The 16,246-nt window shown below is 38.4% G+C and overlaps 1 protein-coding gene across 5 annotated transcripts in view; it reads left to right on the top strand.

Moving 5' to 3' along the window:
• Window positions 1-14,392, top strand: part of MELK (maternal embryonic leucine zipper kinase) — a 123,123-nt gene extending 108,731 nt beyond the window's left edge. For all 5 annotated transcript variants that reach the window (XM_050762117.1, XM_050762118.1, XM_050762115.1 and 2 more), the window contains 5 exons: window positions 1,961-2,192; window positions 6,080-6,176; window positions 7,335-7,503; window positions 11,537-11,640; window positions 13,871-14,392. In XM_050762117.1, the coding sequence (XP_050618074.1) occupies window positions 1,961-2,192; window positions 6,080-6,176; window positions 7,335-7,503; window positions 11,537-11,640; window positions 13,871-14,048 (780 nt within the window). In that variant the 3' untranslated portion in view covers window positions 14,049-14,392. The remainder of the gene's footprint in view (window positions 1-1,960; window positions 2,193-6,079; window positions 6,177-7,334; window positions 7,504-11,536; window positions 11,641-13,870) is intronic.
• Window positions 14,393-16,246: the final 1,854 nt, after the last annotated feature.

Genomic DNA, 16,246 nt, shown 5'->3' with positions numbered 1-16,246 from the left:
GTCTCTCTCTCTCACATTTCCTTTATCCAGTCATCCGTTGATGGACACTTGGGTTGATTTTGTATCTCTGCTATTGTGAGTAAGTACTGTGATAAATAATACAAGTGCAGGTATCTTTTTGATGTATTGATTTCTTTTCCTTTGGGAAAAGAAGTAGAGGGAATTGCTGCTTTTGCATTGTCCATATTATCTGTCTCTGTAACTTAGAATAGCCTTATGTTGGACTTACTTTATTTCATTTTCTGTTTCCTTAAACCATCTTTCATGTATCTTATATCTTTTTCTCTCTTGACTACATTCAGAGTAATTTCAGATTTATATTTCTATTCAAATGTCTCTATTTCCTTTATTCTGTTATTTGGCATGTGCATTGAACTTTTCATTTTTATCATGTTTTTATTTCTAGAAGTTTTTATTTTTCAAATCTATTTGAACAGTTTTGGTTGTCTTGTTCTTTTCTCATGTTTTTGTTTCGCTATTTTAAACATGCAAACATACTTATTTATGTTCTGTATTTGATAATTTTAATACCTGAAATCTTTATGCTCATAGTGCTTGTATCTTTTGGAATTTCTTTTGTAGGTTTATTTTTCTTTGAACTCTATGGGAATTATCTGAGGCTTGGGTTAAGGTCTTGAGTTGGGTTGGACTGAAGCTTTTCTTTCAGGTAGGAGTTGTGCTTGCTTCTACCAGGTTCCTCGCGCACAACCAGCCTAGGACTACTTTAAGTTAAAATTAGGCGTGAGGTTTCTGGAACCTTGCAGGTTGTATTAATTTGGACCTTTATTTATTTGAAGACTGGCCTGTGTTTACTTACAAATTATTAAAAGAAGCTTCATTTTTCTCCTCCCTCAGAACCAAGACCAAGACACTCTTTTTCTTGCCTATTCCCTTTGAAGAGCAGATTTATATTTAACTCAGCCTTTCATTATAGTTATAGCGCTTCCTGGCTTTACATGGGAGCTTTGGATCTAACTCACCACCTTACAGAGGCCCAAGGCTTCTGTGGCTGTAGAAACACAAGCTGTAGGTTATCAGAGATAGAAGATAGATGCCCTTAGGGCAGCAGAGAGTTTCAGCCTTGGTTACTCCTTTGGATTCATTCTCAGGTTTTTAGTTTGGCCTCTTAGGATTTTCCTTATTCTCTTGCAAGCTCAACCATAAATTTAAAAGGATTAAAAAGTATTTTTTATCCAACATTTCTGTTAGAGTAGTTAATAACATGTTTTTTCTGCCCTAATTGCTGACTAAACTTTTTTTTTTTTTTTTTTGGTATATATCAGAGGCAAGCCGTGACTATCTATAGATTATGCCATAATGCCATAATCTATCTAGGTATGGAAAGCATTTCTTAGCGATTGATTTGTGGCCATTCACAATATTGCCTAGGATCTGAGTATGTATATACACTCAACCTGTATCATGTTGAAAATTACTGTCAATAGAACAGACTAAAGTGTTCTACATGTATTAAAGAAAACTATATATTTTCAAATTTCCTAATATTGTCAATAATACCTTTTGATAATTCATTTTAATAAATAGTACAAGGGGCCGGGCACGGTGGCTCAAGCCTGTAATCCCAGCACTTTGGGAGACCTAGACGGGCGGATCATGAGGTCAGGAGATCGGGACCATCCTGGCTAACATGGTGAAACCCTGTCTCTACTAAAAAATACAAAAAACTAGCCGGGCGAGGTGGTGGGCGCCTGTAGTCCCAGCTACTTGGGAGGCTGAGGCAGGAGAATGGCGTAAACCCGGGAGGCGGAGCTTGCAGTGAGCGGAGATCCGGCCACTGCACTCCAGCCTGGAGGACAGAGCGAGACTCCGTCTCAAAAAAAAAAAAAAAATAAATAAATAAATAAATAGTACAAGGTAGTTTGCAAATGATTAAGGAATGTTGTAAAGAAATTGACTTTTCTTCTTCAGTGTGCTTTATCAAGTAACTTTTTTTTTCCAGTTTACCAAGTATTGGACAGAATCAAATGGGGTAGAATCTAAATCATTAACTCCAGCCTTATGCAGAACACCTGCAAATAAATTAAAGAACAAAGAAAATGTATATACTCCTAAGTCTGCTGTAAAGAATGAAGAGTACTTTATGTTTCCTGAGCCAAAGACTCCAGTTAATAAGAACCAGCATAAGAGAGAAATACTCACTACACCAAATCGTTACGCTACACCCTCAAAAGGTATTTGCTAAGTGAATTAAGCAGTAAGAAGTTTCATTTTTCTTACCACATTAAGTAAACGTATAGCAGGTCAGAAGTGACTAGCATTGCTTTCAGGAATTTCTAGAAGTCAAGATGCTTTTTTATCATGTCGTTTGCATTAGTTGAAATGAAAGCATATTTGTCAATTTCAATTTTTTCTCAAATGATACCGAGTTTTTCCTCTTTTTCACATTTATAAAATTGAATCATAGCATCGTAGGATATCAAAGCTGAAAGGCAAGTTAGAGTTCATTTAATCAAACTCCCTTTTTCATAACTAAGATACCTGAGACTCAGAAGGAGTGAAGTGATTTGTCCAAGGTCATATACCCAGGTTTAGACCTTGCACGCACCTTTACCCCGACTTATGACTCAAGCTGACGCCTCCATTGAGCCTTTACTTACCTGGAGCTCCAGTTCTGGTGTCTGGTCCTATTCTGCCCTATGGTATTACTGCCTGTCCTTAACAGACAGGGTGAATCTGTGATGCCCTTCCAGATATCTGTCTTTGTCCAGTTACTACAACTTCCTCATTTCCCTTGGTTTCCTCTTCAGTTTAGTCATCACCAGTTATTTAAACCATTTCTTTTATGATACTTCACTGTTTTGGTTGCTGGCCTCATCTGGACACATTCTATTTGGTCAGTCTGCCTCTTAGAATACAGTACCTAAAACTAAACTGAGTTTTCTAGACTGGGTCTCACGAGGATAGGGTGGTAAGTGTCATGACAGTAGAGACTCTCTGCCTTGTTTATTGCAGCATGGCATGGTCTGTAGTAGGGGCCATACCTGTCTGGTACATAGTACTAGGCCTGATGCCTAGTACATAATAGGGGCCATATTTATGTAATGAAATAATAAGAGCCCAAAGGAATTTTATTTTTGGTGATCCTGTTTGTGTCACTTTAAAAAATGTTACCTAAACTTTATTAGCCTTTTTTCCCCTAGCAATTGTGACCTTCTCTAGTTTTAAGATTCTAATAAACCTAAACTCTGGAGCATTGCCATGTGAACTGCTGTGAAACCGCATCCTACCTTTGTGCTTCTAGTTCACTAATGCAGCTTGTAGCCGGTTTGAGGGGTTAACTTCTTATCTATAAAGATATTACGGAAGACTTTGCCAGAATATTTGCTAGGAGTCCCATTTTTATGTTAATGACATTTTCCGTTTCATCAACTCAAATAACACTTTCCCCCCAAAATGTGAGACCAGTTTGGTGTCCTGATGTGTGTGTGTGTGTGTGTGTGTGTGTGTATGTGAGATGGTGGGTGGGGGGGGGCGGGCACTTCCTGTGGTTGTTGTGAGAATTCAGTGAGATAGCATCTACCCTGCAATGGTAGCTGCTATTGCATTCTTTCCCAATGAAAGGGTCTCTTTCTGTTCTTTCTCTTACTGTAAATACAGTACCCTCTGTGAATCATGGGATTGGGCAGGGAGATAAACTGGACCTCAGCTCACCTTAGCTCATTCAAGGCCTTTTTTTTTGCTTTTTTTCTTTTTCTTTTTTTTTTTTATTTCTTTGAGACGGAGTCTCGCTCTGTTGCCCAGGCTGGAGTGCAGTGGCGCGATCTCGGCTCACTGCAGCCTCCACCTCCTGGGTTCAAGCAGTCCTCCTGCTTCAGCCTCCCTAGTAGCTGGGATTATAGGCACCTGCCACCATGCTCGGCTAATTTTCGTATTTTTAATGGAGACGGGGTTTCACCACATTGGTCAGACTGGTCTCAAACTCCTGACCTCAGGTGATCTGCCTGCTTCAGCCTCCCAAATTTCTGGGCTCATAGGCGTGAGCCACTGTGCCCGGCCCAGGGCTTTTTTATTTAAAAAACTTTTAGTGCCATAATCCCTTCCATTATTGACATTTTTTACTTTTTGTGTAACTCTGAAGGTTTTACAGTGTGGGTAGTTTGGAATTTATTTTACAATCTTGAAATATTATCAGTTGACATATGTTGTCATGACGAGAAAGATTGTGTTGGTCAAAGCTATTATTATTGGTCGTTTCTCTTTAAACACAAGAGCCACTTAAGGAAGCAAGTGGCTGAAGCCATGATTGCTAGCTTCCATTGGCGCTTTGCTCCTCTCCTTTCCTTTCCTTTCCTTTCCTTTCCTTTCCTTTCCTTTCCTTTCCTTTCCTTTCCTTTCCTTTCCTTTCCTTTCCTTTCCTTTCCTTTCCTTTTTTTTTCTTTTTCTTGCTCTTGCTCTTGCTCTTTCTTTTTCTCTTTTTCTTTTTTATTTCTTTTTCTTTTCCTTTTTCTTTTTTTTGAGACAGAGTTTCACTCTTGTTGCCCAGGCTGGAGTGCAGTGGCGTGATCTTGGCTCACTGCAACCTTCGCCTTCCAGTTTCAAGCAATTCTCCTGCCTCAGCCTCCTGAGTAGCTGGGTAGCTGGGATTACAGGTGTGCACCACCATGCCCAGTTAATGTTTTGTATTTTTAGTAGAGATGGGGTTTCAACATGTTGGGCAGGCTGCTCTCGAACTCTTGACCTTAGGTGATCCATCCACCTCGGCTTCCCAAAGTGCTGGGATTACTTTGGGATGAGTAATCCCAAAGTAAATTTGGGGTGAGTAATCCCAAAGTAAATTTGGGGTGAGTCCACCATGCCCAGCCCTGCATTTTACTTTCATTGTGAGTTATTTTTGACATAAATATTAATTTCATTTTTGTCACTCCTACACAATGCAGGCATTGGCAGTTTGTTGAAGGTCAGTTCTGTATGGTGATAGATACTGTCTGTATACAAAGATGAAAACCGTTTTTATAGATCTTTCTGATTGCTCTTATTTTCTTGTTCTTGTGCAAAGTGAGAATATAGCCAAATAGTCATAAACAAAACCAAGCCCCTAATCTCTTTTACAAATTTTGATATTATATCTTTGTTTTTATAGTGTGAATATTATGTCTAAAGGGTATAAAACTTTTAGATCATGAGCTAATCAGCATAACCAGATTTGTTAGTACAAATTTGTCACAAACTATCTGGAATGCAAATACCCTACTTAGAATAAAACATAAAATTCTGGAACAGAGAATATAAAAAAAATCAAAGCTTACATCTCTTTTTTTTTTCTTTTTTTTTTTTTTTTTGAGATGAAGTCTCACTCTGTCTTCCAGGCTGGAGTGCAATGGTGTGATCTTGGCTCACTGCAACATCCGTCTACTGGGTTCAAAGGATTCTTCTGCTTCAACCTCCCAAGTGGCTGGGATTACAGGCGCCCGCCACCAGGCCCGGCTAATTTTTCTGTATCTTTAGTAGAGATAAGGTTTCACCATGTTGGCCAGGCTGGTCTCGAACTCCTGACCTCATGATCTGCCCTCCTCGGCCTCCCAAAGTGCTGGGATTACAGACATGAGCCACCGTGCCTGGCCAAAGCTTACATCTCTTTAATAACTTATGTCAAGCTTTCACAGGGGTCTGTTCTTTTTGCCTAACATGAGTTTAATCGGGCTATGAATTGAATTAACACCTTTTAATATTAGATCAATTAAAAGCATAAATTGGGCCCTTGTACAAATACAGATTGACTTTTATTTTTAGAAAAAGAATCAGTAATTATGAGATTTGTATTTTTATGATCTGTTTAGATTTATCATATGATGTTTGTAATAAAATTAAAAGCATGGCCTCAATTTGCAGTGAAGAAAAAAAAGAAGAGCCACACATACAAGGCAAAATGATTTTGTTTTTATTATAAATCACATGGAAACATTTCTTGAAAGAGTTAGAGCCTTTGACATCACAGGTCAAGTGATTATACTATTTCTGAGTCAATGAATAATGTGATACATGCATTATTATTAATAATAGAAATTTCAGAACCATAGTATGTGCTGCATATGGATTGTGTTTGTTCTGTTTCTAATAGCTAGAAACCAGTGCCTGAAAGAAACTCCAATTAAAATGCCAGTAAATTCAACAGGAACAGACAAGTTAATGACAGGTGTCATTAGCCCTGAGAGACGGTAAGTGTTTGGTTTTTTTAGGTTCTGATCTTTAGTGTATGTAACCAGATTTCCTTTTTCATATATTAATAGAGCTGATTAAGGTAAATCATCACATAGATTCTGTTGGAGAGTAGGAATATCTGTTTATATGTGGATGACCTGTGGCCATTCCTGGACATGTAGCTACTGCCTTCCTCATGGGGTAGAATTGTGAAACTGATCAGCAGTAGGACGGCACCTTAAGTACAACAGGCTGGGAAGACAGTGGACCCCATCCCAGCCAACTAGTTGCCTCTCTGAGGCCCATCTTACCCTTCTCTTCGGCCAGTGAAATATAGATATCCACTAACAGATTGTAGTCCTCCCAAATTGTAAAGATACTCACTGTTGTTTCAAAGAAAATCCTCTGTATGAAAAGTTCTGCAGCATAGGTAACCCTTCAAGTTGCTATTCTTTTATAGCAATTTCTTAAAGGCATTGTCTATTTTAGAGACAATTGGGAGAATTAGAATGTGAACCGGGTATTAGATATTATGGAATTATTATTAATTTATTGATGTGATAATGGTATCGTCTTTATGGAAGACAGCATCCTTATTCACTGGAGATGTATACTGAAGTGTTTCAGAGTGAAGTGTCATGATATCTTCAGATGAGTTACTTTCAGTTGGCTTAGCAAATAAGTAAATTTAATGTATATAAGTAATACATTAAATTTACTTATAAGTAATTTAATGTATTACCTATATACATTAAATTTATGTATATAGATATATGCATTGATATATATATCAGTATATATCTATATACATATGCACATTAATATATTATCTATATCCATACAGAAAGCAAAGTGGCAAAATATGAACAATTGTTGAATCTAGGAGGATATACTGGTGTTCACTGTACTCTTCTTTGAACTTTTCTATATATATGACATTTTTTAAAAAGGAAGGGGATAAATAGTTTTGCTGAGTGGCAGTTGCCTGGTGGAAGGGTGACAGCTCCTGTCCAGGAGGAAATGGCTTTGGTGCTTCCTGATGAGGAGAGAGGTGATCTGGCCCTGGCATACCTGAATGAGGCACCCTAATGTGTATGAAGGGACAAAAGTTCGCCCTTGCGGACCCCACAGGCCGGAGGCCCAGCTCTACTCATGCCTTTTTTGTTTTGTTTCAGGTGCCGCTCAGTGGAACTGGATCTCAACCAAGCACATATGGAGGAGACTCCAAAAAGAAAGGGAGCCAAAGTGTTTGGGAGCCTTGAAAGGGGGTTGGATAAGGTTATCACTGTGCTTACCAGGAGCAAAAGGAAAGGCTGTGCCAGAGATGGGCCCAGAAGACTGAAGGTAAGCAGGCTGGAATTCTTTCATATGGATTTCAGAAGCTGACTGCTAATGGACTGCCTTTTTTTTTTTTTAAAGGTACTGAATGAATTTATTAGTGTTTTTTATTTGAGTATTTATTCACTTAGTTAATATATGTTTTTTGAGCAACTAAAATATGTATGTTATTGTGCAGTCGGTAAATAGATACAGTCACTCCCTTCAAGGAGCAAACAGCTATCATTCAAATATTCAAGAGCAGTTGGAGGGATTGGTCACAGGGGCAACATGGAGGTGAGGAAGCAGTGGGCATAGATGGAGAACTGAGAGCTGCCTTAAGGAGGGGGACTTGAGCTTAGTTGTGTCCCTGATTCATTGATACTTTGTAGGCCCTCATGAAATATTTGAATGCATGGGAAGATAATTGGAACTTTGAATGTGGTGTGTGTCAGGAAAACAGTGAGTGACAAACGGGGAAGGTAGGCTGGAAGGGCCTCAAGGCCTGGCTAAAAAGATGTGGATCTTATTTAATAGACCCAGTATACTTCAAAAGGGTTAATGTGTCACTGGTGTGGACAATATATTTGGTCAAGGAAGGAAAGGAAAAATAAACTATTAGTTGATATAAAGTACTTTTTATTCTCTTGGATTCTCTCTGAGCATTCATTCAAACACCTAATGAATACATGTTTGTTTTGTGGAAGGGGAGTAATTAAGAGGTAAAGGGATGAATGAGACACAGCCCGTGTCCTTGAGGAACTCTTAGGCTGGCTGTGAAAACAGGCTGGGATGTTGTTCTGACACACTTGGCTCAGTGCTATAGTAAAAACACGTTCCAAGAGGTGTGGACCCAGAGCGGGGGAGAAGATGGTAGTGTGCCCATCATTTGGGGACTGGGTCTGTGTTTAGTTTTTGCACTGAGACTCTCGTAATGAGCAAATCTGGGTGGTTTGAGGGAAGGAAAATGCTGAGCTATTGGGCAGAAGGGTGTTTCAGAGGAGAATGTTCTGAGATCTCATTTGTGTTCTGTCTTAAAGTGGAAGAAGATAGGATTTATCCACTAGCAGTCATTGCCTTGAACTTACGTAGTGTGCTGAGAAGTTTACGTTACATACGGCTGTTTATTAGGCATATTTTATTCTTTTGTTCTGAAATTTCTCTGGTTGGAGATAGTTAAGTATTTCAAGGACTGACACTGGGATTTAAAAAAACCATAGTACCATTGCACTGAAAAATGTTAAATAAAATTAAGGAAACTAGTTCAACCATATATATGTATATATACATTATTGAGAAGCTCAGCAGTTACCAAATACTAATGGATAATGTTCTAAAAATGGTCACTTATGTAAATATTTTGGAACCTGAATGCATTTTTCAATAGAAACTACTGTGGTATTAGTTGGCTTTCTAGGGAGTTCTCCAGTACTTCCAGAATGTAGGAGAAAAACCACAAGATTGGGAATGAGAAGACCTGGGTTCTGGCTTCAGCTTTGTACTATATAGCTTTGATAAATCATTTTATTCCTGATCTCCTCAGTTTCTTCATTTGTAAAATCTGGAAAAATGCCTACCCTGGCAACCTCACAGGGCTGAGATGTAGAAACAAGACTCTACATATGGGATGCTACGTGGCGTATTAAATACTTTATTAGTATAAGGTGGTATTTCCAACATCAAGGATTACTATCAGTGTTGAGCACTTTACCCCCCCCCCCATGTATAGGCCCATGGTCTAATTAGCAGAGTGCTAAGATCAAAAACTTTAACTTTAGATCTTTAACACTTTTTATTGCTTTTAAGTTTTTGCAAAACTGAAGGACTGTCTTTGGGAAATTAACCTTATTTTTTTCCACCAACTTCAAATACTGTACTAAAAACTATACACTTACCAGAAGAGCTGCAAGGATAGTAGAAATAATACCATAGTTTTTTAAGATAGCAAATCATATGTAGTTATGTCCTCTTTTAGGAAGCAGTCTATTAAAAATCCAAAATTTAAATAGATAAATTAGGATTCATTCTTTATTTTACCAAAGCAGTAATTTATATTGTGATTTGAAGGTGTTCAGTTTATTATTAATATCGTCTTGACAGAGCCAATTTAGTTTGGTGAAAAGAGTGCTAGATCAGGAACCAAGAAAGAGAGGGTCCCTTTGTTAACACTCAGTTTCACGACATTTGCTATATGGGTGTATTGTGTGCACTATTATTTATCTGGTATTTTCTTTATGTTGACTCTCCTTTAACAAATAGATTTATAGAGATACAACTGATATGTAATAAACTTGCACATATTTTATTTATTGTTAATTTTTTGAGGCAGAGTCTTGCTCTGCTGCCTAGGCTGCAGTACAATGGCATGATCATAGCTCACTGCAGCCTCAACCTCCTGGGCTCAAGTCATCCTCCTGCCTCAGTCTCCTGAGTAGCTGGGACACGTGCCACCACACTTGGCTAAGTCTTAATTTTTTGTAGAGACGAGGTCTCACTATGTTACCCAGGCTGGTCTTGAACTCCTGAGCTTAAGTAATCCTCCTGCCTTGGCTTCCCAAAGTGCTGGGATTACAGTCATGAGCCACCACACCTGGCCAACTGTGCATATTTTAAAGTACAATTAATATGCTTTGGCATTATATATAACATCTGTGAAACCATTACCACAATCAAGATAATTTTTTAAAACTCAAGTTTATTTAAAAGGAAACATATATCATTAGGGTTTTTTTTGTTGTTGTTAATTATGTTTTCTAAATCAGATGGGAACAAATACATATTTAATACAAATATGTTTTCTAAATCAGATGGAAACAAATACATATTTTAAAATATTTATCCATGTGCCACCCAGAATTACCTTGTATATCTTATATCACACTATGAGAAGCACTACCTTAAGAAACTTGTATCTCTTCTTTGGGCAATAGGTTCTTATTTTGAAAAGTTGGATACTTTTTTCCCTCAGCATTTTATTTATACAATGAACTCAAACCTGAAAGATATAGAAACTAAGGTTTTGTTTGACAGTGAAGGTACTTACCAGAAAGGGAGGGATTTTGTGTGTCCAGGACCCGCTAAAACAGTGCCTAGCACATAGTAAATATTCAAAAAATAGTTGTTGAATGAATGAAGGATAAATATCAATTAGGAATGAAATTATCTCTCAGGATTAGGCTCTCAGTCAATGAGAAAAAATAACATGACATTACTTTTTTAAAGGAATACCTGTTACATTTATTTCCTCATATAACTGTCATAAAATCAGCTCCTGGAACTCTATAATATTCTTTTTTTTTTTTTTTTTTTTTTTTTTTTGAGACGGAGTCTCGCTCTGTCACCCAGGCTGGAGTGCAGTGGCACGATCTCAGCTCACTGCAAGCTCCGCCTCCTGGGTTTATGCCATTCTCCTGCCTCAGCCTCCTGAGTAGCTGGGACTACAGGCGCCCGCCATCTCGCCCGGCTAGTTTTTTGTATTTTTTAATAGAGACGGGGTTTCACCGTGTTAGCCAGGATGGTCTCGATCTTCTGACTTCGTGAGATCTTCTGACCTCGTGATCTGCCTGTCTCGGCCTCCCAAAGTGCTGGGATTACAGGCTTGAGCCACCACGCCCAGCCTGTATTCTTTAAATAATCCAGAAAGAATTAAGGAAACATATCCAACTAAGTACAAAGCAAACTTCGTATGGTGTTTATCTTTCTGTGGTATACATTTCAGGACTGTTAATGTCTCTTAAAATAGTGTGGGAAGGGGAAAACAAGCACAGCTCAAACAGTTAGATGGATGCTCTTTAATATTTATTTCTTTAAAAGGATTGGTAGAGAGGAAGATGAAAGTATGAAAAGGAAGCTATGGGTGTGGTTACTAATAACCATCATTTCTCCAAACTTTCCCAGTGTGCCATGAACTCACTAAGAGTTGACTGTAAATTCCTTTGGTATTTTTCAGGAAATAGTTCCATTCGAAATGGTACTATATTGAGGAGTTTTGGAACTCTTGATCTGGTGTGATAGTCTGTGTTAATGTAAAAATTTACTTCTCTTCTTTTTCTTTTTTAAGCTTCATTATAATGTGACTACAACTAGATTAGTGAATCCAGATCAACTCTTGAATGAAATAATGTCTGTCCTTCCAAAGAAGCATGTTGACTTTGTACAAAAGGGGTAAGAAGCACATTTACAAGCTGTTGCATTTATTACTTAATGTCTTTTGGACTTTGAGAAAATAGGGGTTGGTTGGGTGCTGTGGCTCATGCCTGTAATGCCAGCATTTTGGGAGGCTGAGGTGGGCAGATCACTTGAGGCCAGGAGTTCAAGTTCAGCCTGGCCAACCTGGAGAAACACCATCACTACTGAAAATACGAACAAATTAGCTGGGCATGGTGGCGCATGCCTGTAGTTCCAGCTGCTTGGGAGGCTGAGGCATGAGAATCACTTGAACCCGGGGGTGGAGGCTGCAATGACCTGAGATCACACCACTGTACTCCAGCGTGGGTGACAGAGCGAGACTCTGTCTCAAAAAAAAAAGGGAAAATAGGAGTTGATCTCCCCACCTCTCTGCTTTAGAAAAAATATATTTCTCCCACCTCATTCCAAAAGCTTTTAAGGTAGTGTTATTGCTTATAATTTATTCTCTTTTGTTTGGTTCAAGCTATAAAAGTTTTAGAAGCATAGATATTGTTCCACTTTCAAAGTTAGACTTTTTATTTCAAAATAGGAAAATTCAAAATTCTTCTGGCTTTCTTGTAGATCCTCTATTTTCCTTTGATTTTCTGCTTTACAATAATATTTATACATTATAATTAAATTTGTGAGACATTTCAAACAAATCAGGGATTTATATAGAATCCTTCTCTTCATGACTGGCTGTTTTTCAGGGCTGGATTTTCAGTGCTTTAGGAAGTTTTTTCACCTTATTTCTCTCCTTTTGAAGGAACTGCCATCAAAAGCTCCTTGGTTATGATCTCCTGGTCTCAATAGCCAGGCCTCTTCTGGTTACCCAAGATGGCCATATTTCTAAGCATTTCCATTCAATTATTTCCCTTTAAAATTTCTTTATTAAAGCAGCCAGTAGAGACATGCATGGATTTAAACATGTAAATAGAATAGTCAATATAGAGTAAGATTTTAAGAAACATTCTTGTACAGATATAATTTTACTTTTTACTTACCTGTAAATGTTGGCAAGCATTCCTTCTATGAACCCTGGCATTCCTCTCAGGCTTCATTAGAACACGTCTCTCCCACTCTGATCTCTTCTTCATGCTTGGGGCTTAGGAGCCTCTGGGCATATCTCTGTCACAGGCCTCTCAATGATCTGTTCTCTAACATGTGACTAAATTGTTCTATGCCTCATCTTCCTGTCAAGAATCTTAACTACAGGGTGCTCCTTTTGGCATTTCTGATGTTGACTGCTTATTTTTGAGAGATCAAGCCTCTTTCCCAAAACACATGACTAAGTTACTAAGAAAAAGAATATTTTGGTACATAACAGTGTGAAACAGAAAAAAGTGCGTAACAGAAACAATGTAACTTCTCCACACATCTGCGGAACAGCACCTAATCAGGAACCCTTAAGTATTTAGGGAATTGAAGCTTAAAATCAGTTCTATTTATTGAAGATTAGTAAGACAAAACTCTAAAATAGAATGTAAACTAATTAAAAATTATTTACATGAATTAAATTTATCCAAGTTTTCAGGGTCATACATATGTCTTAAGATGAGTTTCAGGCTTCATTTTGACTGGGCCTTTCCATTCTCAGAGTAGATAATGCGGCAGTTCTAGCTATAAATGCTATACATTTCAGTTATGGAAATATATCATTTCCTTGGGCTTTTTCTTCTGCTATTCTTTCTGCCATAAAGTGATGTGATGATCATAACCTCTTATTACTAATTAGAAAAACCTCAGAAACACGTGCCTTTCTGACAGGTTAGTGGCTTCAGCTTTATTTATATGAAAGACAGAAGTTTCTGACAAGGCTCACACATATGAAATATTATCTTTCTTGCACTTTCCTTTGTTGTGAATGTTGTGGAAATGCCCAGTGTTTGCGGATTACACCGTTGAAGGGGTTACGTAAAGAATGCCAGATTTCTTGAGCATGAATGGCATGTATAGCTATGAAATAGGGGCTTTTCTTTGGAGCAAGGGCGAATTCTAATAAAGCCTTTTCATGCTTATTCTTAGGATCCTAGTTCAGTTTCTGGGAAAACACCAGTCATACTCTATTACTAAAGCATAGTTAGGTCATTTGGAAACTGTAAACAGTAATACTTTGCTTAATATGAAATAATGGTTCATTTCCTCCACTGGCCTCCTAGAGGCTTAGAAAACTCTTATATAGAATATGGTTCTCCTACTAACTAGCTTCTTATCTTGTTTTTTGCAGTTATACACTGAAGTGTCAAACACAGTCAGATTTTGGCAAAGTGACAATGCAATTTGAACTAGAAGTGTGCCAGCTTCAAAAACCGGATGTGGTGGGTATCAGGAGGCAGCGGCTTAAGGGCGATGCCTGGGTTTACAAGAGATTAGTGGAAGACATCCTATCTAGCTGCAAGGTATAATTGATGGATTCTTCCATCCTGCCGGATGAGTGTGGGTGTGATACAGCTACATAAAGACTGTTATGATTGCTTTGATTTTAAAGTTCATTGGAACTACCAACTTGTTTCTAAAGAGCTATCTTAAGACCAATATCTTTTTGTTTTTAAACAAAAGATTATTTTGTGGATGAATCTAAGTCAAGCCCATCTGTCATTATCTGTTACTGTCTTTTTTAATCATGTGGTTTTGTATATTAATAATTGTTGACTTTCTTAGATTCACTTCCATATGTGAATGTAAGCTCTTAACTATGTCTCTTTTTAATGTGTAATTTCTTTCTGAAATAAAACCATTTGTGAATATAGCAGGCTTCTCTTCTTTGTATTTGATTTTGATCCAAATAAAACCTCAAATGGCTTCCTGACTATTAAGTAGAGACTATTTGGAGTATGTTTTATCTGTTATCAAATATGCCTTGGGCAGAAAAACAGATAAGAATTCATTTGCATAATTTTTTCCTGTCTCTGATTTAAGTAGGATTTATTGTGATCGTTAACTAAGTCACAGCTGTGGTTACCAGAGTTAAACAACACATTTAATATGTTGAATAAAAGAGTATTGACTTCAGTAAGTATGTTTGGTCAACAAATGATAAGTATCCAAACTATGAACCCCCCCTGAAATGTTACTTTATGGTAATTTCCCTAAGTCTCAATGTTGGCCCCAAATTTGTATTTTTATTTCATTTTATTAGTCTCTAAAGGCTAGAACTCAAGTTATATTGGTATGGATTTCACCAATTAAACTAGTTGGAGGAAAAATAGCACTCCTTCTGGTCAGTAGTGAAGGGAATGTTTTGTCATTCATTTATTCAGTAAATGTTTACTAAGTACTTACAAGCTTTAGGTCCTCAGGCTGAAGCTGCTACTGTCTAGTAAACCCAAGGATTTCAGAGTCTGTTAGCAGGGACAGATATATTTGTAGCATAGCAGGACTGACCCACTTTGCATGGAGTTAGAAATGAATTCTTGAAAGGCCGGGCGCGGTGGCTCAAGCCTGTAATCCCAGCACTTCGGGAAGCCGAGACGGGCGGATCACGAGGTCAGGAGATCGAGACCATCCTGGCTAACACAGTGAAACCCCGTCTCTACTAAAAATACAAAAAACTAGCCGGGCGTGGTGGCGGGTGCCTGTAGTCCCAGCTACTCGGGAGGCTGAGGCCGGAGAATGGCGTAAACCCGGGAGGCGGAGCTTGCAGTGAGCTGAGATCCGGCCACTGCACTCCAGCCTGGGCGGCAGAGCCAGACTCCGTCTCAAAAAAAAAAAAAAAAAAAAAAAAAAAAAGAAATGAATTCTTGAAAGAAACAGCATTTGTCATTGAAGGATATATAGGAGTTCAGCAGAAAGAGTGAGGAGTGTGACTTTTTTCTTTTTTTTTTTTTTTTTTTTTCTGAGACTTAGTCTCACTCTCCCAGGCTGGAGTGCAGTAGCGTGATCTCAACTCACTGCAGCCTCGACCTCCTGGGCTCAAGCAGTCTTCCTGCTTCAGCCTCCCAAGTAGCTGGTAGTACGGGCATGTGTCACCACACCCAGAAAATTTTTTTATTTTTTGTACAGACAGGGTCTCACTATGCTGCCCAGGCTGATCTCAAAACTCTTGATCTCAAGCAGTCCTCCCACTTCAGCCTTCCAGAGTGCTGGGATTACAGGCATGAGCCACCACCTCAGCTTGGGACATGACATTTTTGAGAGAACAATATGTGCAAAGACAGGGAGTTATAAAATGTCATTATGTGTTTGGGGTGGAAGCGGGAAATGACAGTAGATGAGTTTCAAAGTTTAGATGGAAGTAAGTCATGAAAGTACTTGAATGCCCCATTAAAATAAGTTTTTTGGCAAAGGAGAGCTGTCAAAGGATTTTTAATTTTTTAACAACAGCTTTATTGCGATGTAATTCATATGTCATAAGATTTACTCCTTTAAAGCCTGTACAATTCAGTGGGGTTTTAAAAGTATATTCAGTCCGGGCGCCATGGTTTATGCTTGTAATCTCAGCACTTTGGGAGGCCGAGGTGGGTGGATCACCTGAGGTCAGGAGTTTGAGACCAGCCTGGCCAACATGTTGAAACCCCGTCTCTACTGAAAACACAAAAAAGTATCCAGGTGTGGTGGCATGTGGCTGTAATCCCACCTACTTGGGAGGCAGAGACAGGAAAAT

Source organism: Macaca thibetana, chromosome 15 (assembly GCF_024542745.1).
Source record: "Macaca thibetana thibetana isolate TM-01 chromosome 15, ASM2454274v1, whole genome shotgun sequence".
In the NCBI taxonomy this organism is placed as follows: Eukaryota; Metazoa; Chordata; class Mammalia; order Primates; family Cercopithecidae; genus Macaca; species Macaca thibetana.
The sequence above is the reverse complement of the archived record's forward strand: the minus strand, read 5'-3'. Positions and strand labels throughout refer to the sequence as shown.